This window comes from Raphanus sativus, chromosome 2 (genome assembly GCF_000801105.2).
Source record: "Raphanus sativus cultivar WK10039 chromosome 2, ASM80110v3, whole genome shotgun sequence".
Taxonomy (NCBI): Eukaryota; Viridiplantae; Streptophyta; class Magnoliopsida; order Brassicales; family Brassicaceae; genus Raphanus; species Raphanus sativus.
The window spans coordinates 7,629,286-7,654,373 of NC_079512.1; the positions used below are offsets into that span (position 1 = coordinate 7,629,286).

Sequence of the window (25,088 nt, forward strand, 5' to 3'; positions counted from 1 at the left end):
AACTTTCCAGCACTACGTTTAACAAAAGTCTCATATCTTTGCGAGTGCTTGTTATAATTAACGTACGTATGTAATACATATACCAAATTTGGTGCCGAAAAGATACTAGGAAAACCATCTATACATATCTATCAAAATAACAGGGTTCAACTCAATATTTGTTCCTTTGTATTTTTAACTTAAAATCACTCATAAATCCAACCAAATCCAATTTTAAATCAAATCCTTAAACAAATCATTAATATTGAATAACACATGATTTTAAAATTTATTTTGAAATCATAAAACCAATAACAATGGATTTGAATATAGATTTTAAAATTATAGAACCAATAACACTAGATTTGACTTGTATTTTCAAATCCATTAAAGTATATAAACCAATAACACCCCCTAAGACAACTAGATCCTTCCATTGGAAGTTACTTTTTGTTGGTTGTTCTATTCCGGTCTGGTTACCCAAACCACCTCAAACTTGAGTAATAGAATAGCCGTTTGCCGTAAAAAAAAACATAGCATAAATCAAATACAAAATACATGGATGAGCTATGTTTCAATAATATATATTTAATTTCTTGTGTAAGAAAAGTAATAAAGAAAACCTTGAGCTAATGTATCGAATAGCTGGTGCTTTTTTTTTTGAATAGCTGGTGCTTGATTCCAAAATCTGCAAAGAAACAAGAGGTTTGATTCATTCCATCACCAAGTTGATTTTATATAACTGAAACCAGGGGCATTTCTGCAAAATGGAGTTTTGTAAAATTTAGAATAAATAGGAGGTTCATTTAGCAATATTGTTTTCTTTTTTCTTTAATATTCTCAACTCTTAAACCCAATAAACAGAAGACCGCCTTTTCAACTCGAACAAAAAGAGCTTTAAGGGCTCTCTTAAACCCTTAAACCTACGCCGCCTCCTCCTCCTTTTACACATAAACCCTAATCTCGCGCCTCTCTCTTCAACAAACAGGTTATCGATGGCTATTGACGGGAGTTTCAATCTCAAACTCGCGTTGGAGACGTTTTCCGAACGGTGCCCCAAAGTCGCAGCTTTTCCATTTCTCAATTCGATTCTCAGCAAGGTACGTTCTCGCAATTGCTTACCACACTGTCCTAGAAACATGTATTCGAGTTTGGCTTAAATGTTTTTTTTTTTTTGTTTAGGGAGAAGAAGTGGTGGAGGCTAACGAGGAAGTGATAAATGCTTTGTCTGATGTGTTTCTTCACCCGGAGCTTACGATTCCTTTGGTTCATTACTTCCTTCCCGTTATAAGAAGAGTTGTTGATAGAGTGGTGGCTCTTCTCCATCTAGTGGGTGATCTCAGCTCCAGTAGTAGTGATTGCTCAGACGATGTGTCGGCCTTGGAAAATGCGTTGAAGGAAGGTGTTAGTGTCGTTGATTTCTATGTTAGGCGTGGACAAAGGCTCGAGCTTCATGAGTGTGCTTGCTTGGCCTTTAGTCGTGCTCTTCATCTAAACTCGTCCTTGCTAGGGTAAGGGGCTCGCCTATATATATACACATGGGTTAAGCTAAATAAGCTTGATTAGTTTACTAAGAGAAGGTTTTTGCTAATTGTGTAGGTCTATTCTGAGTTATTTTAAGAAAGCTCCACCACCATACGAGCGGATTCTTGTGGAAAAAGTCATTTCTGAGTCGCAGATGGAGGTAAACGCTTGTTATCTTTGACATATGTAGATGTTAGAGCATCCTGTGACACCGTAGTTATTCTTTTCTATTTTCTAGTCTTCGGTTGGTTTTGTTGATTTTTTTTTCCTCCCTTGAATCAGGCTACTACGGCTGCATACTTGCTTTCTCTTCAAGTATCATATCGTTTTCTGGTTATCAGACCTGAGGTTTTCTCTAAGTTGTGGGATTGGTCCTGTTACTTGGACTCCATGAAAAGGCTCTCAGACTGTCCTAGCCAGAAAAGGCAAAAGCATCGAGAGGCTGTGTGGTGTGGGATACAAATTCTGTCTGTTGTTTTAAGATGCACTGATAGAATGGCAGGAGGTTACGGTTTTGAAGGAGAGGAAGCATTCTCATACTTGCTACGGTAAGCCATTTTAACTGTACTTAAAAACTTCTTTATTCAGTTTGCGTCTTTAAGTTTTGTTTCTGAAGGTTTATTTTCTTCGATACATTCAGCTGGGAAGAGTTTTGCCAGGATATAGAAATAGAAAGGGCTGGATCATACATTCAGCTGCCAACGTACAAGGGGTTACGGACTTTTCAAGATTTTAGTGCCCTTGCACCTGGTATTCACAAGAAACAATCAGCAGGGGTTGAAGAAAAGGAGCCATTGAAGAAGATCCGAAGGCTGGACACCTGGTCGGTTTACTTTGTGTTTCTTTTCAATAAATTTCTCCTCTTATGCCACGTGTACTTGATGTTAATTTTCTCATTTCGGCTTGATTCTTCCTTCCTCTTCAATTCAGGGATGTCAAATCTTTCGCTGAACCATTTGAAATTCACTCTAGGGTGAAGAAATCTTTTGAAATGGTCTCATTGGCGGTTAGTCAAAAACGTCCTGTTCTTCTGTACGGTCCCTCGGGCTCTGGAAAGTCTGCCCTCATTAGAAAGTTGGCTGATGAGAGTGGTAACCATGGTATGATATTTTTAATATCTACTTATCTCAATTTTTTGTACTCAACTAAATTCAAGGAACCTTCTACTATGCTGGAAGAGGAAAAACAACTATCTTGATATTCCTCACTATATTTTGTTTATTTTTGATAGTTGTATTTATCCACATGGATGATCAACTTGACGGGAAAACGTTGGTTGGCACTTATGTGTGTACTGATCAACCTGGAGAATTTAAATGGCAGCCTGGCTCACTTACCCAGGTTTGTTGCATGGAATTCAGATGGCACCCCTCGTAGTATCTATTCTCCTACTTATACGTTAATAATTTTTTGCTTTTCATCTGGACAGGCTATTATGAATGGTTTCTGGGTGGTTCTTGAGGACATAGACAAAGCTCCATCCGATGTCCCCCTCATCTTGTCACCTTTGCTTGGAGGCTCATGCTCATTTGTGACCAGCCAGGGGGAGGTAAATACATTCTCTTTACTGCTCTGTAACTTTTTATGTGGAACACTATTGTAAGGCAGATATTTTGTTATATTACTCTCTTTTAGGTATTTGTGTGTTTTCCTCAAAAATGTTTTTAAGTTTCAATGCTTCTTAACTTTTCGCAGGTGATACAGATAGCAGAGAGTTTCCAACTGTTTTCAACCATATCCACACCCGAATGCAGTGTATCACACATCAGGGAAGGTATATCATTCAGACATTAATTAGTTTGGCAGTTAGCTGTTGCATTGGTTGGCCTGTTCTGTGCTAACCGTTGCTGTATGCGATCTTCCTAAAGTAATGTGATCTAGAGGTGAATTGCGAATTAGGTTAAAGGGTAGTTTAGTTGGGTAATCTTGATGCCTGCAACTTTACATTGAAGTTTATTGCTTGAAGCATAGAGCCAAACATCAAGGGAGATTAAGAGGCTCAACCAACGGCTGTTATAATGAATTGTCATTTTGGCTATTGTTCCCAGTTGAGAAGGCTAATCTACGTATTGATTAATGTAGCCATTCGCAAATAACCAACCTACCTCGAATTGCTAATTTTCCTTTCTTTTAATGTTCTCAATAGTAACGCTTTTATGAGGTCCTTTAGTGCTTATATTAGCTCGTGGCTTTAGAGCTTATGAAACCCCTTACTTTTCTTGCTGCACTTAAGAGTCGTTACTCTAACCGTATCATTTTTGTCTGTTTTTAATGTAGCTGGAAATTCTCTAAGTCCTCTTTGGAGGAGAATTGTTGTTTATCCACCAGATCGTGAAAGCTTGCAAAATATTGTGGGTGCTCGGTATCAGAACCTGATACCTATTACAGAGAAACTTATTGGTAGGTTCCTTCTGCGCATATTCCCCTTAATATGGTTTCTGTACTCACAGTGAAACTTCACTTTCCATCTTTGCAGAAACTTATGAAAAAGTCAACTCTGCTCTTCGTCCCCAGTTTTCTGGTTCGTCAACTGAAAACTCAGCTACATTCAGTTCCCCAAGTAGATTTTCACTGAGGTAAGCATATATCCAAGAGTTTTATTGTTCTTAATAGATTGGTCAACTGTTGTTTCTGAATGGTCATCTTTTCCAGAGATTTGCTCAAGTTGTGTGAACGGGTTCAGGGTCTGCCCTCGTATGATGGTCATGCAATTTCTCAGGAGGTAAGATTCTTTGAAGTTTACTTATGCTTGTCTCTTATTCTAGATTTCATTTATTAATTAGGCGTTTTTGTGCTTTTCCTCAGGCAGCAGATATATTCTCGGCTTCTTATATGTCAACTCAAAATCGAGTGACAGTAAGTGAAATCGTGGCTAGCGTTTGGAATGTTCCTGTTCCAGAATCTCAGCATAAGCCCCCAATTCAGGTATCTTAGTGTTCATGAGAGTGTGTTTCCTTGCTCTATTGAGATTGTTATTAATTTTCCAGTGAATTGCAGGAACTTTCTAAAACTCTTAAAATTGGCAGAGTTTCTCTACCACTTGGCGAAACTGCGGTTAGTTTTTAAGCATCTCCGTCCTATTGATACAAATATTAAAATGTCAAAGACTTATTGATTTTTTTTTCCAGTCACATGACCGGTCGAGGTTTGTTGAAACACGCACATCCACACGGTTACTTGAGAAAATAGCCCGCTCTGTTGAGCACAACGAGCCAGTTCTCTTAGTAGGAGAAACAGGGACAGGGAAAACTACTCTAGTTCAAAATCTTGCACAGTGGATCGGACAGAAACTCACAGTTTTGGTGTGTTTGAACGTACATTCTTCTCTTTAGTAACTGTTTCATATAATTTATGATTACTTTTTTTTTTTTCAGAACTTGAGCCAGCAAAGTGATATAGTTGATCTATTGGGAGGTTTTAAGCCTATTGATGCAAAGCTTATGTGCAAAATGCTGTACAATGAATTCATTGAATTGGGAAGAAATTCAAAGATGAAGGTTTTAAAACTTATTCTCTTAGACTTTCTCCTGCACTCACTCCTAACCAGATATGTTCAGAATGAGTTTAGTATTTTGCTGAGTCCTTTTCGTTTTGGTATCCAGGATGATTCAGACGTTATGACGTGGCTCCGAAAAAACTTTAGAGCTAAGAAGTGGGAAACATTTTTGAAAGGGTTAAAGAAAACTATTGACCATCACGTCAAAAGTGGGGAAGATAGGTCTAGGTCTGGTAGGAAGAGGAAGAAACCAGAAGTGATTGAGAAATGGACTTGTCTGTCCAAAAAAGTGGAGAAGATTCATCAACAGATTTGTTCAGGTGGAATGGTTTTTAAATTTGTCGAAGGTGCATTTGTGACTGCCCTCAGGGAGGGGTATTGGGTTTTACTAGATGAAGTGAACTTAGCCCCACCGGAGATATTGGGCAGGCTTGTTGGTGTTCTCGAAGGAGTGAGAGGATCACTTTGTTTAGCTGAGAGAGGTGATGTAATGGGCATTCCTAGACATTTGAATTTCCGTTTGTTTGCCTGTATGAATCCAGCCACGGATGCCGGTAAACGAGACTTGCCGTTCTCCTTTCGTAGCAGATTTACAGAGTATGCTGTGGATGATGACTTGTGTGACGATGACTTGGAGATATTTGTGAGGCGATTCTTAGGTGGACGTGAATCTGACAGTAAGTTAGTAGGCAACATTGTCCGCTTTTACAAAGAAGCTAGAAGGTTATCTGAAGAATGCTTGCAGGACGGTGCTAATCAGAAGCCACAGTATAGCTTAAGGTCTCTTTACCGTGCGCTAGAGTATGCGATAAAAGCAGAAGGAATTGGCGGATTTCAGAAAGCATTATATGATGGATTTTCCATGTTTTTCCTCTCCTTATTAGATGCTTCCAGTGCTAAGATCATGAAACCACTCATAGAACTTATTTCAAGGGAAAGTAGCCGAGCCCAACCACTTCAAAGATACTTGGGCGAGTTAAAGGGCAGTTCTGATGAATCTACCAAGAAATATGTTAAGACGAAGAGTGTGATTGAACACCTTCATCATCTGGCTCATGCCATCTTTGTCAAAAGATATCCTGTTCTCTTACAAGGGCCAACGTCCAGTGGGAAAACAAGCCTTGTCAAATATCTTGCAGCGTTGAGTGGAAACAAGTTTGTTCGAATCAATAATCACGAGCAGACTGATATCCAAGAATATTTGGGTTCCTATATGACTGATTCTTCAGGGAAGCTTGTATTTCATGAAGGAGCGTTGGTGAAGGCAGTCAGGGGTGGTCACTGGATTGTCTTAGATGAACTAAATTTGGCCCCATCTGATGTCTTAGAGGCACTGAACAGACTGCTTGATGACAATAGGGAGCTTTTTGTACCCGAGTTGGGTGAAACAATCTCAGCGCATCCCAATTTCATGCTCTTCGCTACACAGAACCCTCCTGCTTTATATGGTGGACGCAAAATACTGTCTCGAGCTTTTCGTAACCGTTTTGTGGAGATTCATGTTGATGAGATTCCAGAAGACGAACTGAGTGAAATTCTTTTTGAGAAGTGTGAGATCGCAAAAAGTCACGCTACAAAGATTGTTGAAGTGATGAAAGACCTGCAGCGCAACAGGCAGAGTAGCAAAGCATTTGCTGGAAAACATGGATTTATAACTCCAAGAGATCTATTCCGGTGGGCAGATCGTTTTAGGGCTTATGGAGGTAAATCAAATGAAGAGCTCGCCAGAGAAGGGTATTACCTCCTTGCGGAAAGGCTGCGTGATGATAGTGAGAAGCTAGTTGTTCAAGAGGTGTTGGAAAGACATTTCCGGGTCAGTCTTGCAAAAGAAGATGTGTACAAAGAGGTAAGTTTTGTTTTCTAGTTTGAAACTTCTTTGCAAACTGTTTTTTGATTATTAAACTAGTTCATTTTAATTTCTGAAATGTGTTTTTATAGTTGTTCTTCTAACTTCATATATCCAGTTGTGTAGCTTTATCATACCATGAGCTTCTTGTTCTTGATCGTTTGTATTTTTAGGTCCACTAACTTTCATCCTGTTAATTTATGTGTCAAGGAAGCTGTTGGTCTTACTGCACTATTACTTAGTTTACTGCACTATTACTTAGTTTTGGTTTTTACGTTATTCTGATGTGGATACTGATTTTTTTTGTTCTGTTTTTTTTTTTGTTTTTGGCCCAGGAGCTTCTAAAGCTGGAACAGCCATTTTCCATGTAATTGCCTTTCCCCTCATATTCTTCTGTTATTGAATCATTTTGTTTTCGAGCTTGTTTTTATCATGTCACTGTGAGCTGAATTCTATGGTGCTACTTCAATCTTTTATAGGGAAAACAAAACAGTCACCTGGACTCGAAGTATGTGGAGACTATTTTTTCTCATTGAACGTTCTTATAAACTGCGTGAGCCTGTTCTTCTTGTTGGTGAAACTGGTGGAGGCAAAACAACAATCTGCCAACTACTAAGCGAGTATAAGAAGCTAAGGTTGCACATCCTTAACTGTCATCAATACACAGAAACATCTGATTTCCTTGGGGGGTTCTTTCCTGTGAGGGACAGATCCAATTTAGTCAAGGAATACGAGAATCAAGTCAAGCAGTTGAAGCTCTCTGAGGCATTGGTACCTTTTAGCCAAGATATTGATCTTTCTGCAGATATTGGTAGAGCTGAAGTGTTGATCAAATCAATAGATTCAGTTCTGGAAAAGTACAAAAATGACTCTGTACTAGGAATGGCAGTCACAACACTGAATATTGATGTTCTTCAAAACATAAGGAACAATATGGTGATGCTGTATCAAAAGTGGCGTTCAATTTTTGTGTGGCAAGATGGTCCTCTTGTGGAAGCAATGAGAGCTGGAAACTTCTTTCTTGTGGATGAGATATCTCTGGCTGATGATAGTGTTTTAGAAAGACTGAACAGTGTGTTGGAGCCAAGCAGGAAATTGACCTTAGCTGAGAAAGGTGGTCCCGTCTTGGAGGAAGTTGTAGCTGATGAGAAGTTTTTTGTTCTTGCTACCATGAATCCGGGTGGTGATTATGGAAAGAAGGAGTTGTCACCTGCACTTCGTAACCGTTTTACTGAGATATGGGTCCCTTCTATTTCAGAGACTGAGGAGCTCAGAAGTATTGCTTTTTCTGTCCTTTGCAACTCAAAGGAATCTAATATCGTAGATCCTATTATCAACTTCTGGGAATGGTTTAACCGGTTGCAGACTGGAAGAACGCTTACTGTCAGAGATCTCCTCTCTTGGGTTGCGTTTGTCAATGTGATACATGAGAGTGTAGGACCAGCATATGCTATTCTTCATGGAGCATTTCTCGTGTTACTTGATGGTCTAAGTCTTGGAACTGGTCTTTCTGGGAGAGATGGTAAAGATATGAGGGAAAAATGCTTTGCTTTCCTCTTACAACAACTTAAGGCTCTCACTAGCGATACACTCCCTTCGGATATTTCAAGAATGGAGCAATATGGCTGGGGTGGTGCCAAAGCAATTTGTCAAGAAAGTAAGAGTGTTCTGCATGGAGAAATGTTTGGCATCGATCCTTTTTACATAAGTAAAGGTGATGAAACTACTGAAATTGGTGGATTCGAGTTCTTAGCACCAACCACCTGCAGGAATGTGTTGAGAGTATTGCGTGCAATGCAGCTTTCGAAACCAATATTATTGGAAGGTAGCCCTGGCGTTGGAAAAACAAGTCTTATAATGGCGTTGGGTAAATATTCTGGGCACAAGGTTGTGCGCATAAATCTTTCAGAGCAGACTGACATGATGGATTTGCTGGGATCGGATCTACCTGTTGAAAGCGATGAGGACATGAAGTTCGCGTGGTCTGATGGAATTCTCTTGCAAGCTCTAAAAGAAGGCTCCTGGGTTTTGTTAGATGAACTAAATCTTGCCCCACAATCCGTTCTAGAGGGTTTGAATGCCATTTTGGATCATCGTGCTCAAGTCTTCATTCCAGAACTAGGCTGTACCTTTGAATGCCCCCCGACGTTTAGAGTTTTTGCATGTCAGAATCCTTCTTCTCAAGGTGGTGGCAGGAAAGGTCTTCCCAAATCTTTCCTTAACCGATTCACAAAAGTGTATGTGGACGAGTTAGTTGAAGATGATTACCTCTTCATATGTCGCTCGCTTTACCCTTCTATTCCCAGTCCATTGCTTTCAAAGCTTATTACGCTGAATAGGCAGCTACATGATGGTACTATGGTAGATAGAAAATTCGGTCATGATGGCTCACCATGGGAGTTCAATCTACGTGATGTGATCAGATCATGTCAATTTGTGCAAGGTAGTACCTAAAATCATTTTGTTTTTCATATTAGCATTTCCAGGCAACAGTACTTGCTTTAGACTAATTTGAGTTATCATGTCGTTTCAGGGGAAAAATATGACTTAGAAGTTGAAAGCTTTCTCAATGTTCTGTATGTTCAAAGAATGCGTACCGCAACTGACCGGAAAGTAGTTCTGAGTATCTATAAGGCTATTTTTGATAAGATCCCTTCTATAAATCCGTATCCTCGAGTTCAGCTGAGTCCTGGTTACTTAGTTGTGGGAACTGCTGCTGTTAAACGAAATTTCACCCAGTCTAATATTTCCAGTGAGCAGTTGAAGATTTTGCCTGAAATCCGTCAGAATCTGGAAGCCGTTGCACATTGCGTGCAGAATAAATGGCTGTGCATCCTAGTTGGACCATCGTCATCTGGAAAGACTTCAGTGATCAGAATATTAGCCCAGTTAACAGGATTCCCGCTTAATGAATTAAATCTTTCATCAGCGACTGACAGCTCTGATCTTCTCGGTTGTTTTGAGCAGTACAATGCATTCCGTAATTTCAGATTGGTGGTCGCTCGAGTTCAGCATCTTGTTGATGAGTATAGCAGTTTGTTATCACAGTCTTCCCAGGAGACCCTTTTGAGCAAAAGCAAGAGCCTATTGTCCAGCTGGCTTTCCTTTTTATATAAGATTGATTCGTGCCTCTCGGAAAACCCTTCATCCTTCTTGAACGACTCTGACTCTCTCTCCAAATTGACCGAGATTGTAGAATATATGACTAAGGTCTTGGGGGAAGGTGTTTTGCCCGTTAGTTGGTCAAAGAAGAGTCTGGACCAAATCATGAAGACAATTGTGAAGCTGCAATCTGATGAGAAAAAACAATCAACGAAATTTGAATGGGTGACTGGAATGCTGATAAAAGCAATAGAAAATGGAGAGTGGGTTGTTCTTGAAAATGCAAATCTCTGCAATCCCACGGTAAATAATCTCCCTTTATAATATCTTGTTAATAATTTCCCTTGTATCTAATTGGCATCATTAACTTAAATTTCAGGTACTTGATAGAATCAACTCTTTGGTGGAACCTTGTGGATCGATCACTATAAATGAATGTGGGGTTATTGATGGCGAACCTGTCACTGTTATTCCACACCCTAACTTTCGTTTGTTTCTGTCCGTTAATCCCAAGTTTGGGGAGGTGTCAAGAGCGATGCGGAATAGAGGTGTTGAGGTATTTATGATGGGGCCACATTGGCAGCTCAACGAGGAAGCCTCTAACTGTGATGAGCTTGTGCTGAGAGGTGTGAAAAGGTTTCTTGCTCTATCAGGTATTCCAGGTGATAAGCTCGTTGCTTCCATGGCCAAAGCACATGTTCATGCATGGCGCAATGGTCAGACCATTGGTGTACGGATAACGTATCTTGAGCTTGAACAGTGGGTTCACCTCTTCCAACTTCTGCTCAAGAATGGTAACCAACTTCTGTGGAGCTTACAGCTAAGTTGGGAGCACATCTATCTCTCTTCCCTTGGTGTAACTGACGGAAAAGATATTGTTGATCTTGGGCGTGATACGTATTTGTCAGATACTAAATCATTTATGGGTGGGAATATGTGCCTGTCTGGGGGATGGCCAAAGCCTTTCAATTTGAGAGACTTGATGTGGTACTCAAGAGAAACAACTGTCAGGCAGAATTGCATGTATCTGGAGTTTCTAGGAGCCCAATACGCATCACAACAGTCTGAAATAAGCTACAATGTCAAGTTGAGAGATAGGGAGTTGGCTTCTGGGGAACGGAGAATAATTTATACTGCCGATTCTTGGACGATAAATAAAATCTTGTTTCCTAGAGCCTTAATTGGGTCAACTCGTGTGGCAGATACAGCAAAAGTCGACCAGAATTTGGCATCAAAGAAGCTATTGTATGCTGCCAACTGGACAATGGAACAGGCAACCGAAGAGGATATTCAACTCTATCTGGTGTGGATTAGTTGGTTTGGTTCCACGCTGCAACAATACTGTCCCTTTTTCCTGTGTTTTCTCAATATGTTGAAAGATGAGTTGCAGCATCCAATCTGGAGTCACATATCCAGATGTCGAAAAAACCTAAAATCCCTCTGCAACGTGGATCCAGATGCTGTTCCAATCCCGATGATGTCCTCGAAGTTGATTGATTTAGCAGCATCGAATGAACAGTCAAAACCCCTTAGCAAAACCCTCTTTGAGTCTCTTAGCTCTGTTGGCGTTCTTCGGCTTTCCTATCAGCAGTGGCTTGCAGAAAATAACCACAACCACACCGATGTATCCTCTTTTATTCGCTTTCTGGATTCCCTTCGCGCATTGGAGAAGAAAATTCTTTGCGAACTTGTTGGATCACCATTTTTCACGGTGTTGATTCAGTTGTACACTGAACTTATTGAAAAGCATTCATTCTTCTGGTCTGATTTGATCTCATCTTCAGATGAGTGTAAATTGTTTTCCTTTTGGTCACTAATAAAGGCTGTCAAAAAGTTGGACATTTCTTTTCCTGAAGAAGTTCATGTGGTTTTGGTAAGCCAAGATATCCGTTAGCTTTGTCTTCAAAGTAAAATACTGGTTACTAAATAATTTCGGATGTCTTCTGCAGGAGGAAAGCAAAAATATTAACAATATAGCTTTGCATGGTGAGCCAGAAAAGTCTTTACTATGGGCCTACGGGGGCCATCCTTCCTTGCCGGTTTGTGCAGAGTTGTACCTTAAGCAGCAGAAGTTTCTACAGCTCTGCAGTACAATTTGGCCATTAACATCAGAATCAGATGGACAAGGTTGGATATCTGATAATCTGAAATCTTTGATACTACACCTTTGATTGTTCTGCTAAAGAAATTAAACTCTCTGACATTTGTTTGGTGTTGGCAGGAAATGATCATTTTACCAAAGCCATTGCATTTTCTGGCCCTGAGTTATGTTTGCTTGCGTTGGAAGGTAATTTTTATTAATTAATATCTGCTCATCCATGTTTCGATTTACTTGTCTCAGAGACAAGGATAATGTAGTGTTCAAGAAACATTGCTGAGCACTATCTATAATTTTGTCATCGAGCATGTGATAATTGATTGTTGTGGCTTAACGTAGAAATTGTAGCTGTGATTAATGTTGAGGGTATAACTTACTCCGTCAGTTGAGAGTATTTTAGCTGTGACTAATGTTGTTGTATTTTCCTGTTTTTCCCTTCCATTATATACAGGTCTTTGTATTTCCTCTTACATTGCCGACAAGGATGATGCAGCTGCTGTTCAGCTGGATGAGATAAACCAGGTTTGTTTTCGTCTACCGTGTGTATTCAAATATCTCTATCTCCTCTCACAATTGACCATCATCGCCAGATGTTTTTGGAGAGGATGGAACAAGAGAAGAAGAGACTGCAGGATAGAATGGTTGTCAGTGAGAATGATAATATTGAAAATAGATCTGCTGCATGTTGTATTTTCCGCCCAGAGATTGTGGCTACAGGGTCTGGCTTTAGTAGTTGGATGGAGATATGTTCTATTGCTAGAAGTGAAAGTAGTTCGTTAGATGTAGAGTTACTTGCTGCACTTCAGCACCTATTGGTGGCACGATCTACTGAACATAAGGTTAGTGAATATTTGAATTAAAATGTCTCTTTGTAAATCCCTGGTTAACCTGTTTACTTCTCCCCAAACTTACTTTTCTGAGTTGCAGGATCTTTTGGATGTTCGAAATCTGCTTAAACCTGCTCTTGAGTATTCCTTATCCTCATCAAGACCTCCTCAGACTCTTGTAGCTCATCAAAAACTACTGTGGGCAATCGAAGCCCGTGCCTCTGTCCTACAAGGTAAATATAGTCGGGTATTCAATTACTTTTACCTACCAAAGTAATCTGGTTGCTTATATTTGGCTTTGTTGCAGTGGACACCAAAATTGCTGGTTTTGTTCTCGAAATGTGGTATTGGTGGCATTCTGTCTTGTGGAAAAATTGTCAAATCGGTCTCATGGTAAACAAAATTAAATGACTTTTGTTCAGTCGTTATCTAGATTGCGCAGTATGTAACATATTTCTTTCATCTCATTCATGTTCACGGGGCTTACAGAGTATCTCAGAAATCAGTAACTGTCGGGTTATATCGCCTTCTATGCTGATTCAGCCTGTAAAAGCAGCTACCATTGATCATATTCTGTAAGTGATGTAACTCCATTATGACTGTGATATCTTAACATTTGGTGTGGCAGCTAACATGTTCCATACTTTTCTTTGAAATTTGGTATACCTAATATTCATTTGCGACAATTATTGATGCCTTTTACTGTGGTTGCAATTCTTACCTCCCAGGATAATACACTTTCAATGTTTTATGATGTAAAACTATGGTTCTATTAACAAAAAGTAAAAGCTTTTTTTTATTAATGTTTATGCAGGGATAATGCTTTTGCTGTTAAGGACTATTCTGTTCAATCGATGAAATTTCTTTCTGCTTCACGAGTTCTATGGAAAAGCTCACAATCCTATCAAGAGTTGCCTGGTTCTTTACTGTCAATAGCGCGTTCCCTTTTCCAACAGGTTTGGAGTCGTGATACGCTTTGATGGTATCATCTGTTTCTTTTCACACTGATTTTGATCATTATTTCAACTTTTGTAGATGGTGTATACGCACCAAAAGTCATATGAGCCTGAAGTGTTTGCAGATATTAAGTCTGCATTTCATGCAGTTGAGAAGGAACAGAACAAGGTATAATAGTCTTCCCTCTTTCCTGTAAAACATATTGGAATCTTCTTAAAAGTTTAGAATCTTTGTGGAGAATAGCTACACCTCCAAGTTTATGCGTCTCTTCTCGTTTATGCAGATGGATGGCATTAAGTCTCTCATTTCACTGATCAGCTTATCAAGCCATCAGAAATTGAAATCTGTTAGTCGCTCATATGTCGAACCATTGGCGAAACATCTTTATTCGGAGTGCTCACCAAATGGTAATGTATATAGGCTGTAACAATCTTAGTCTCCGCAAGGTAAACCGTTTTAGACGTGTGTACTTGTTCTTACAGTTTTTTTCCTAACTTTTGTAGAGTTCTACTCCAATCTTGGTCTGGCATGGATTTATCTTGGAGGACTGCGCTTCAATCTTTTGAATAGCTTGAATGTTATAGATCCAGCCATGAAGATCACTTGTAAGCTGGCAGAAATACAAGAAAAAATTTCATCGCTGAAGCTTAACTTAGAGGTGGTTGTTCTTTGCATTGTTTAGGTCACAACAGCAGTTACTTATTGTCTGTCTTTGATTGTTTTTATTGACATATATCAATGCGCTAACAGGTCCGGGAAGAATGTGAGTATCTGTCTGGATTGCTTTACACTGGAGACAATGACGAAACAACTGAATGTCGGTTATCTAAGCTCAAAACTGAGCGTAAAAAGTTGCGAAGAAAGGTACGTAGCATCCGCTGTAGCATTCCCCCCTATTTGCTTCGTGATTTTTATATGATCTATCCCACCTCCCAACTGTTCACTTGTTGTTTCTTTTGTTTTCCTTCTGAAACAGGTCATTTTTCGCTCTGATCCTAATAAGTACCAGAATTTAAGAAGAGCGCTGGCTGAGTTTGCGGGATTCCTCACACGGCCAATAAGTCTGGTTAAGGATATTGACAAGCTTGACTGGAACCAGGTTGTTGAGCAAGTTTTCAACTGGCAGGAGACGGCAACATCGTTTATTGATAGGCTATCCAGTGACTATTCCGAATATGTTGATATAACTCAGCCAATACAAGTTTCGGTATACGAGATGAAATTGGGTTTATCACTCTTTGTCTCTGGTGCTCTCTTGGGAAAAATTCTCAACAGATTTGACATAGACACGGTTGACTCAGTCATGGTACTTAAACCTTTTGTTTATCAAAAATGTTTGTACATGTCATTTTGTGTACAAAATAATAATGAGTTATGATCCTTGCAGGAAACAATCTATGCCTTAATGAGATTTCCAAGGGGCTCTTCCTTCGCTTCAGCTACCTACATTGAGTGTTTGCCGCCGCTGCACCTTTCTCATGATGCAGATTCTCGTGCTAAGTCCTTAGGTTTGGATGTTGGCATGCTGCACAAATTGATCTCTGTTTCAAGTGCACACGATTCCAAAAAGGTAATGTTTCTTATGATTTCTTGAATTTATATTATGATTTTCTTTCACAGAATGGAAAGGATTAACAGACTTTTGAAAGTTGCTTATGTATATATTATGTTCTACTTGATTACCGTAGGTCTCCGAGTTGCAACTCAAAACTGCTCTATATAAAAATATGCATGCTCGTGTTTCGCACTTTGTTGCAAACACTGGGGTAATGGATAAAGCTTCTTTTGAGGTAAACTTATTTGCCAGTTATGTGCATGTGAATATAGATATTTGTTATCTAACTTCTATGAATTTCCATCTGCAGATACTGGAGAGCATATATTTTGAATTGGCGAGATATTGGATGGAGATGAAGTTTCAAGTAAAAACAAAGGCTGACGCTCTTTCTGGGCTGTACAAATTTCGTTCCCGCGACTTCAAAATTGAGAGTGTCATGAAAGTAGATATATCTGCCCTTGGCGAGTACTTCCCAGAGGATAGTTTTTGGCAAGAGTATCTGGCTGATGATGATATGAAACTTATGGTAAACCTTTCATTCTAATGTATTACTGGAACTTGTAAATTCTATTGTTTATCACTTCTGATTTTTCTTTTGTTCTCCACAGACGCCAACTGACCAGGGTGACGAAAATTTGGAGGATGATTGGGACTTGATACAGGAGCATGTGGATAATATATATAGCACACATAATGAGCTATTTGGTTTTTGTGACCTCTCTGAAAAGGTATCACCAAAAAGCTTTTCTATTTTAAATCTTCAATTGTTGCATAAGTACTAGTCACAATTCCTTTGTATCTAACAATACAATATGTATTATATTCAGACTGGAAGATGTATTACTGATAGTAGAAGGCTGGATTCATTCACCGATTCCTATGAACTTGGAGTAAATATGATCAAAGGTGGCCATCAGACACCATTTCTCGCTGTTGTTTATTTAATGTGGCTGATTCATTATACTAAATATATTACTGGATTATCTCTTGATTCCAACAGGGCTGAAGGGTCTATTTACATCAAGCTTGGATGCAAAACTTGTTCCAGAACACCTGCTTCGTCTTTGCGTGGAATACAAAAAAACCTTCACTTCATACGATCAGTCTGCCAGTAAATACAACTTCTATAAGGTCTGCTAGCTTTTTGATTGCTAAAGAAGTTTTCTTATTTATGTTACTTCCGCCTGGGTTCTGACAATATCTTTTATAGGACTTTGATGGTCCTGAGCTGGGAAAAATGGTCAAGTTTCTCACACCTCTTCAATCGAGAATTTATTCTCTATTGCAAGAACAAGAGGACCATCCTGGTCTTCAGAAACTTTCTGATATCCTTCGAATGCTCATGGATATTCCTTCAAGGACTCCGTTGGCAAAGGTATACATACACTCCATTTAGTTGTGGTAGCTTATACCCATGGAACCGCCTTCCCTTCACGTTGATGTTTTAGTATTCCTCATAATCATTACTTTCCTGTTTGCCATTGTTTTGCGAAGGCCCTTCCAGGATTGCAATTTCTGATTTGCAAGGTCCATAAGTTACAGGAAGAGGGATGTAAATTGCCCATCTCTGGTATGGATAATAATCTTTTCTCTCTATAGTTATACTATTTGTTTCTTCCATTATTTACTCTATTTATCGAGTGCCATATTGTGATTTTGTGTCCTATAGATCTTTTGGGGCCAATTATTTCCCTCGCAAGCTCTTGGCAGAAGTTAGAATTCGAGTGCTGGCCTACATTGCTTGATGAGGTTCAGGAGCAGTATGAACTAAGCGCAAGGAAGGTAGGACTAGTTACTAACTAGTAGTTAGAAAAATTTGTAGCCATGAACAATGACACTTTTATGGGTAACACTTATTTTATTTTCTCGTTGCAGTTGTGGCTTCCTTTGTTTTCAGTTCTCTTCCAGAAGGATTCTGTTGAATTTTTAGAACATGAAAATGAGTCTATTTCACAAAGGTATGCACCAAACGAATATTGTGGTGCTTACATATGTATTCTTGCAAATTCAGTCATCTAATGGATCTTTTATCGCAGTTTGGTGGAGTTCATTGAAACGTCAAATATTGGTGAATTTAGGAGACGTCTTGAGCTTCTCCTTTGCTTCCTTCTTCATTTAAGTATGGGTAGCTCGTTGGGTATATATTCAAGGTTAGCTGCGTATGATTTATCACCTAGTTTTTATATTTCTTCGTCCGTTTCATTCTTGAAGGTTTTAATTGGGTTTCAGCGTTATTTCCTTCAGTCGTCAATGTTGATTGCACATCCACTGTTTACAGTGACTTCTAAGTTCTAACATGACTGTGTTTTCCGTACTGGCTGTCTTTTTGCCTTAACTCATACTTTTTTCTTTAACAGTGATTCACACAAGAGGAAGGTTGAAATTTGCTACAATATTTTTGGATTCTATATTCAGTTTCTTCCAGTGTAAGCTCCTTTACAATTCTGTCTTGAGTTTTATCAGTTCAAAATTGTTTGGCCAGGGTATTGTTCTTAGTTCAAATTTGTTTATCAGTGTTATGGAGCAGTTAGATTTGAATAGAAAAACTGTTGAAGCTGCGTTGAAAGACCATTTAAAACTTTGTCGGTGGGAGAGGCCAGATAATCATCTGCTCAGTGAGCCCATTAAAAGAACCAGGCAAAAGGTCAAGAAGCTGATACAGGATTTTTCTGTAAGTAATTGTTGACTCTTCTATTTCATTTTCTAGGGATTATTATATAGAGAAGTTTTGCTTCCTATGATATAACATTTTCGAGCCTTAAATGTCTTCTTGTTTCTGAGCAGAACATACTACAGCGCCCTGTAATGCTTGATAGGCCAAACCTAGCAAAGGAAAGAGTGCAATTTCTCCCTCTACTAGCTCCAGATGTAATGGATGGAGCCTCCAACATGCGGATCGAGGTTCTAGTCAGTAATTTAGATGCAGAACAATTGAATGACAGGTATACATGTGTACCTTGTGACCTTCTACATTACTAGAAGTTTACGGAAGCTGAACTCTCCATTATGTAAACTCTTTGTGGTAGGTTTTCCTGGTATGCTGTTTGGAGGAATAAATTAAAGGAGTCGGTAGGATGCTTCCACCAAGAAATGCATTTTAAAGAATTACTGACGGGTAAAGGTTTGTTTGTACACTTGCTCCATTCACTCTGGGTTCCATATGATCTTTTTTTTTTGCTTTTGCGGAATCTGCATATTCTTAAGATTGCATTATATCTTTGCAGATCATCAGTACCCTTCCCCTGTCTATCAGGGTGATTGGAAAATATTGTGGAGTACAGTTTCTAAGATTGGTGAGAAGATAGCTAGCTGTTCAGATCTATGGAGAAACAGCGATAGAGATGTTGCAAAAAAGAGGGCCTTGCCTGACCTCCTCAAGTCATTGGAGAAATGTGGTTTGCAGAAACACAAGTTTGAAAATGTAGAGGTACGAAACTTTTGTTTGTTGCATCTGTTTATGTACTTCGACATATGATCTTCTTACCGATTAACTAATTCTATGATGATCTTTTTTTAGATGTCAGATCACTTCAAAGGGTTGCTTTACCAGCCAGCATACGATCCAAATCATCTGTTGCTACTAACACATACATCCAGGGTTGTTGAAGATCAAAACAAGGAAAGTTCATTGGCTGAGTGGAGAGCTGCGAATGAATTTTACTTTAAGAGCTTGGCTTCAGTGCAACTCATGTTAAATCTTGAACGAAAACACTCAGATATTACATCCGAGCAGGTAGGCTTTTCAAAAGCTTGTAATTTATACCCGAGCTTCTCTGAATCCCATTTTAACCAGTTGTTTCAAATTTTTATTGTCCTCGCACTAAATTTCCTATGTTAACAGGTCAAGCGCTCAATCTCATTTCTCAACCATCTTGTGGAAATACAACGGCAGCAAAGGAAAACTGCTTACGGTTTTGCTGAACTTCTAAACTGCTTTCGCCATCGTGTTTTACCCTTGGCAAAATTACTGGGAGATTCAGTGGAGGAGGACAGAAAGGATGATTCTTTGTTGAGTTTTCCCCAAAATCAACATGCTATATTTAATTGCATGTGGCTACAAAAGGTATTTCAGCTTCTAACTTGAATGATGTGCACTGATCCTCTGTTCCAACAACACTTGGTTAATTTGTTACTTTCTGTGATATTGCAGCAACTATTTGATAACATTAGTGCAATGCTTCTGGAGGAATTGGCGTTGCTGAGAACAATTGGAAGTACACACTTGGACTCCTGTCAAACTGTTAAAACTTCATCACATAGTTTGCTCAGCTTCATAGAAAAACTAATTCCCATCGCTCAAAATTCAAAGGTGCAGAATCCTCATACTTCTTTTCAATCTCTCTTGTCTGTTATTCTTGCAAATTGCAATAGTCTGAAGATGTGTTTTTCATCAGGCTTCACTGGATAGGCTTCTACTTGATTCCAACGGTTTAATCGTTACGCCAAGTAAATGTATTAATCAGTTTGTCACACAGCATATGGTTCAGCTACTATGCCACAACTTTGATCAGCTTGCCGACCTTGAGAATCAAATTTCTGCTTTCTGTAAAGATAATGAGAAAACCTGTGCCAGCGATGTTCTTCTTAGTCATTTTGCCCCCGTCTTTAAAGAGGTATCTCAATCTTTTTTCAACCTCTATGGATTCTAGTGTAGCACATAGATTATTTGTCTAGGGTTCTAGGGTCGGATTTACGAAATAAATTTAATGCAGGGGAAATTGCTGGCTGAAAGTCTGAACTGTTTGCTTGAAACGGGAGACCAAACTACTGGAATGGAAGCCAAGGAACAATTTGCTTTAGAAGCAAATGTGGCCAATACATTTGCTAGTGTTAAGGATGTGATTGGCAAGCTTTGCTTTTATAAAGAACGAAGTGTTTCTCAAGAAGAAGAAGAGGAAGGGAATATTCTTATGTGGGATGGTCTGTTTAAGAAGGCAGAAATTGACCTGAACCTTGATAACCTATGCAAACTGCTGTCAGAAACATTTGGTTCCATTGTAAGTCAGATTATCTCTTGAACTACGGGATGTTATTTTTTCTTTCTTTATTTTTCTTCAAACCTGATTTGAACCGAGGCTGTTATTCTCACAGGAGCAACTATTGAACTCATCGGGCGTCCTTTCAGCTTGTGTTGGAGACCAGTTGAAGCAACTTCAAGCATTTTTGGATCTTTTATTGAACTTTGGCGATTCTTACCTCCAAGAGTTTTTGGCGATAAGTAAAAGGGTATATTTTTTATTTTATTTTTTGCTGTTCTTTCGTAGGCATTCAGTACATTATTTTTTTACTCGTTTGGGCTATAACGTTATCCTATTAATTCAATATTTTGTAACCTTTTGAACTTTTGGTTTGTAGGTGTCATTGATAACCCATGTCCTTGCAACTGTTCTGGTTGATCTGTTTACAAAAGGGTTTGGCATCTCCAAAAACGATGAAGATGATGACTCCAAAACTGAAAAATCAGAAACTGCAGAAGGTACTGGAATGGGAGATGGTGTGGGAGCAAAAGATGTAAGTGACCAAATAGAAGATGAAGATCAACTTCGTGGCACAGATAAGAAGGTATATGTCGTATTTTCCTTATTTCCACCCATTCCGGAATTTTGCATGGGAAAATTTCACCAATATAGATATTATTACGTTGTCTGTGCAGGAAGAAGAAGAGAAAGAGCAAGATAGTCCGGACGATGTGCCTGATAAGAATAAAGGCATTGAGATGACCGACGAATTTGAGGGCAAAGAATATAGTCTTAGTGAAGATTCGGAAGAAGACAAGGAGGACGAGGAAAGCGGGGACGAGCAGTTGGACTCTAAAATGGGAGACGCGGGTTCTGATGCTGAAAAAGCTGATGAAAAGCCGTTTGACAAAGATGAAGATGAAGATGCAGAAAATAAGAATGAGAAGAATGAATCTGGACCATCTGTTGCTGACAAGGACACAAGTTCAAGGGAGCTACGAGCCAAGGATGATGAAGGTGATGACTCTGCCGATGAGCCCGAGGATTCCAATACTTCAGACAAACCGGAACAAGGAAATGATGAGAATGTGGATCAGGATAATTTGGGTGACCCAGAAAATTTAGAAGACGAAATCGAGAACAAAGATGAAGCACTTGCAGATACATCTGGACCAACTCCTGAGTTGGGCAATGAACCGACTGATGATGCCATGGAGATTGACCAAACAGATGAGGTTGAAAAGGAAGATGAGCAGGAAGAACCTTGTCCAGAAGATCAAAAGCATCCTGAAGAAGGTGAAAATGATCAAGAGGCGCAAGAGCCTGCTGAGGAAACTATGGATGCTGGGACTGAAGATGTGTCTGAATCACCCCAAAAAGAAGAACCTGGGGATGATCTTGAACAGAAATCGGAAACGGAACCGATGGAAGCCAAAGAAGTCATGTCAGAAGACACAAACCCGAACGTCTGTAATGATAATATTTCTGGTGTGGACGCTGGTTCACACAATCCTCATGGCTCTAACGGATTGGGGGCAGGAAGTACAGTACCACAAGAAAATTTGGCAGCTACTAATGTTTCGGATGAACTCACAGATTCAATGGATCCGCCTTCGGGTAGTAACACTGAGATGAACCTAACGATGACAAGCATGGCCAGTGGTGAGACTTTGACAGACAACATACCAAAGATGGAAATCCCTCAGAGCCAGTCATCTACATCTCAACAAACGAAGGTAAATCCTTATAGGAATGTTGGTGATGCATTGAAGGAGTGGAAAGAAAGAGTTAAGGTTTCGTCAGACCTTGGAGAAAAGCAAGAAGCTGAAAATGAGATGGAAGACCCTGATGCCGGTGAATATGGATTTACTTCTCAGTTTGATGAAGGAACTTCCCAAGCTCTAGGACCTGCTTTGCCTGAGCAAGTGAACACAAATATGAGAGAGGGAGAATCCGAGGACGAGGACGAAAAACTCGCAGGTAATCAAGATGAAGCCTCCCCGATGGATATTGATGATGTGAACCCCGAAAACAAACCTGCTGTTCAGTCCAAACCGTCTATCATGAATAGCACCGCTGAACCAGTCCAAGAGCCAGATACAGACAGGACCCTCCAAGAGGACTCGCCTATCCAGAATGTTGGTGATGGTAACAGCTGGATGGACTCTATGGTCTCTGTTGACAATACGTTCATGGGGGAAGATGCATGTAATCCTGACTGGATGCAGGTGACCGATAAGGACACTGAAAACAATCAGGATAATGAAGAAGATCCTGATACCAGAAGTAATGCAGTTATTCTTTGGAGGAGATGTGAGTTGCTTACTACGAAACCGTCTCAGGAACTGGCTGAGCAGCTGCGTCTTATCTTGGAACCCACACTTGCTAGCAAACTCAGTGGTGACTACAGAACGGGTAAAAGGATCAACATGAAAAAGGTTATCCCATACATAGCAAGTCACTATAGGAAAGATAAAATCTGGTTGAGGAGGACAAAGCCAAACAAGCGTGACTACCAGGTTGTTATTGCTGTGGATGATTCACGCAGTATGTCGGAAGGTGGATGTGGTGATTTTGCTATTAGAGCTTTAGCAACTGTGTGCCGAGCAATGTCACAGCTTGAGATGGGAAGTTTGGCGGTTGCAAGTTTCGGAAAGAAAGGAATCATAAAGATGTTGCATGACTTTGGAGAGTCATTCACCACGGAATCTGGTATCAAGATGATCTCAGGGTTAACCTTTAAACAAGAAAATCTCATAGAAGACGAACCAATCTTCAATCTGCTGAGAAACATGAATGAGATGCTTGAGAATCTAGCCAGCACGAGAAGACAGTCTTCAAGCAGCAACCCGCTTCAACAACTGGTTCTAGTCATCGGTGATGGCAAGTTCCATGAGCGAGAGAAGTTGAAACGATCTGTGAGAAAATTTCTCCAGCAGAAGCGTATGGTGGTCTATCTACTTCTCGATAATGCTGAACAGTCTGTCCTGGATCTGAAGGTATGTCCAGTTCTTTCTTATATATTGCTTAAATATGAGAAATGAAACTAGTTGGCATGAAGCTAAAAACTGTTCTTTTGTTATGTAAACAGGAGTTTGTGCAAACGGAGAAAACTCTACAGCAAATGACTTACATGGACTCATTCCCATTCCCATACTACATTGTGCTGAGAGATATTGAAGCCTTGCCCAGAACACTTGGTGATGTCCTGAGACAGGTAACATTTTCATCATCCACTTTCTGTTCTTGTCTTGGAAAAGAGAGAGCACTGTCAAATATTTGAAATGTAACAAAACGTCCACGTTTTAATGTGTTTTTTTTTTTTGCAGTGGTTTGAGCTGATGCAAAGCTCGCGGGACTGAACCTTGTAGAGAAAGGTCGAGGGCTGAAATTTTGTTCGACTGGTGTGACTCTTACTTTTGCTTTTAAACTTTTGTATACAGTAGAACAATGTTATTCACATCACAATTAGAACCATGAAATGCTGTCTTTTTCTTTGATAATATGTAAAAGGGTCCTCTTCTCTACTCTTTGGAATGATCACAACTTCAAAAGTATACAACAAATATCAACTATCAATCACAATGGTCGCCGTTGAAACAAACTAATAAAGCGTAACAAACTGGCTGAGGATATGGCTAAGAAAATTAAAGTATTACATCAAAGCTAACTGACCGGTTTGTTGTTTTGGTTTATCATCTGTTTCAGTTACAGCTTCACCAACTTAGTATCCGAGACACATGACCTGAGACTTTATAAGTTGTAATAACTTTGAAGTAAAGACTGAACCATAGTGAAATGTATAGAATGGAGACACACAGTTAATCGAATATTTATTCACATTACGTCTTTTAGTATATGTTTTCATTTTTCAACAATCCTTTTAGCTCCTTCCATTTTTATCAACTCTCTTTATTTCTTTTGACCCCAAGAGAAACACAAATACTTTGTCACATACATTCGTTATGGGCCCTTATCACTTTTTGGATCATCGGCCCTTAATCATTAATATGACTGCGTAATACTTTCCGTCATTCTTGAGTTGAAAAGTTGATCTGCTTTTATATAATTTAGTTACAAACTTCAAAGAAGGCAAGCCCTTCAAGAGTATGAACAAGGGAAATCTATTAGCATTACGTCAACAATCTCTGTTTTTTGAAGTTTACAGATTAAGGACCAATAGTATGCAACAAAAAAAAAGAGAATGATAAAAATGGCCAAACAAGATTGACAGCAAAGAAAATTATGAGGCTTGTTTCGAAACTTACAGATACCATGGGGACGGATTAGTCTACAAGTTTCTACTTTTTTAGTTAGAATTTAGAAACATGGGATGGGATTGTGTTGCACGTTGTTGAAAAGGAAATTTTCAGCCGCGCGTGTTCACAGCAACTCCTAGCTCGCTTTGATTTTTGAATTAAGGTACGTGATCATCTTTTCTAATTCTTGATTCTGCAATCTTTGACTAAATTATACTTATTATTTATATTACTAATTAGATTTTCAGATTTTAAATGGAATCTCGATGTATCTAATGATATCGATTGACAAGAATGATCCGCTAGATTTTTTCTCTTCTTTTAAATTTATCATTAGATTCATCCATTTAATAAATTATAAGATCTATTGATGTCTTACTCTAGTAAAACATAATTCGGGTTGTAGTATCTTCTTCAAATGTCTTTTGGTTGTAGATAGAAGTTGCGAGGTAGAACTCTCAGCTAATTTAAACCTAGCCGTTGC

General features: G+C 39.2%; 1 protein-coding gene across 2 annotated transcripts; it reads left to right on the top strand.

Moving 5' to 3' along the window:
- The first annotated feature begins 897 nt into the window (after positions 1 to 897).
- Positions 898 to 23,875, top strand: LOC108840827 (midasin). 2 transcript variants are annotated; one of them, XM_018613643.2, is made up of 60 exons: positions 898 to 1,079; positions 1,162 to 1,490; positions 1,579 to 1,663; positions 1,786 to 2,051; positions 2,144 to 2,326; positions 2,434 to 2,603; positions 2,735 to 2,844; positions 2,933 to 3,052; positions 3,199 to 3,277; positions 3,781 to 3,903; positions 3,980 to 4,079; positions 4,156 to 4,225; positions 4,309 to 4,428; positions 4,501 to 4,557; positions 4,632 to 4,805; positions 4,878 to 5,000; positions 5,106 to 6,845; positions 7,181 to 7,212; positions 7,325 to 9,288; positions 9,379 to 10,250; positions 10,327 to 11,820; positions 11,897 to 12,074; positions 12,169 to 12,234; positions 12,497 to 12,567; positions 12,636 to 12,884; positions 12,973 to 13,105; positions 13,180 to 13,265; positions 13,362 to 13,447; positions 13,687 to 13,828; positions 13,908 to 13,997; positions 14,113 to 14,236; positions 14,333 to 14,487; positions 14,580 to 14,693; positions 14,806 to 15,135; positions 15,217 to 15,399; positions 15,518 to 15,619; positions 15,695 to 15,913; positions 15,996 to 16,115; positions 16,215 to 16,293; positions 16,388 to 16,518; positions 16,598 to 16,762; positions 16,882 to 16,957; positions 17,057 to 17,169; positions 17,263 to 17,345; positions 17,424 to 17,537; positions 17,745 to 17,813; positions 17,902 to 18,058; positions 18,172 to 18,329; positions 18,414 to 18,508; positions 18,612 to 18,814; positions 18,905 to 19,120; positions 19,229 to 19,450; positions 19,538 to 19,696; positions 19,782 to 20,000; positions 20,100 to 20,384; positions 20,479 to 20,613; positions 20,743 to 20,949; positions 21,041 to 23,344; positions 23,437 to 23,562; positions 23,675 to 23,875. In XM_018613643.2, the coding sequence occupies exons 1-60, from the start codon at positions 975 to 977 to the stop codon at positions 23,705 to 23,707; spliced, it is 16,113 nt and encodes a 5,370-aa protein (XP_018469145.2). In that variant the 5' UTR covers positions 898 to 974; the 3' UTR covers positions 23,708 to 23,875. The 2 variants fall into 2 exon arrangements, with proteins under 2 accessions (XP_018469145.2, XP_018469146.2); XM_018613644.2 differs by having other exon boundaries at positions 18,414 to 18,502.
- The last annotated feature ends 1,213 nt before the right edge of the window (positions 23,876 to 25,088 follow it).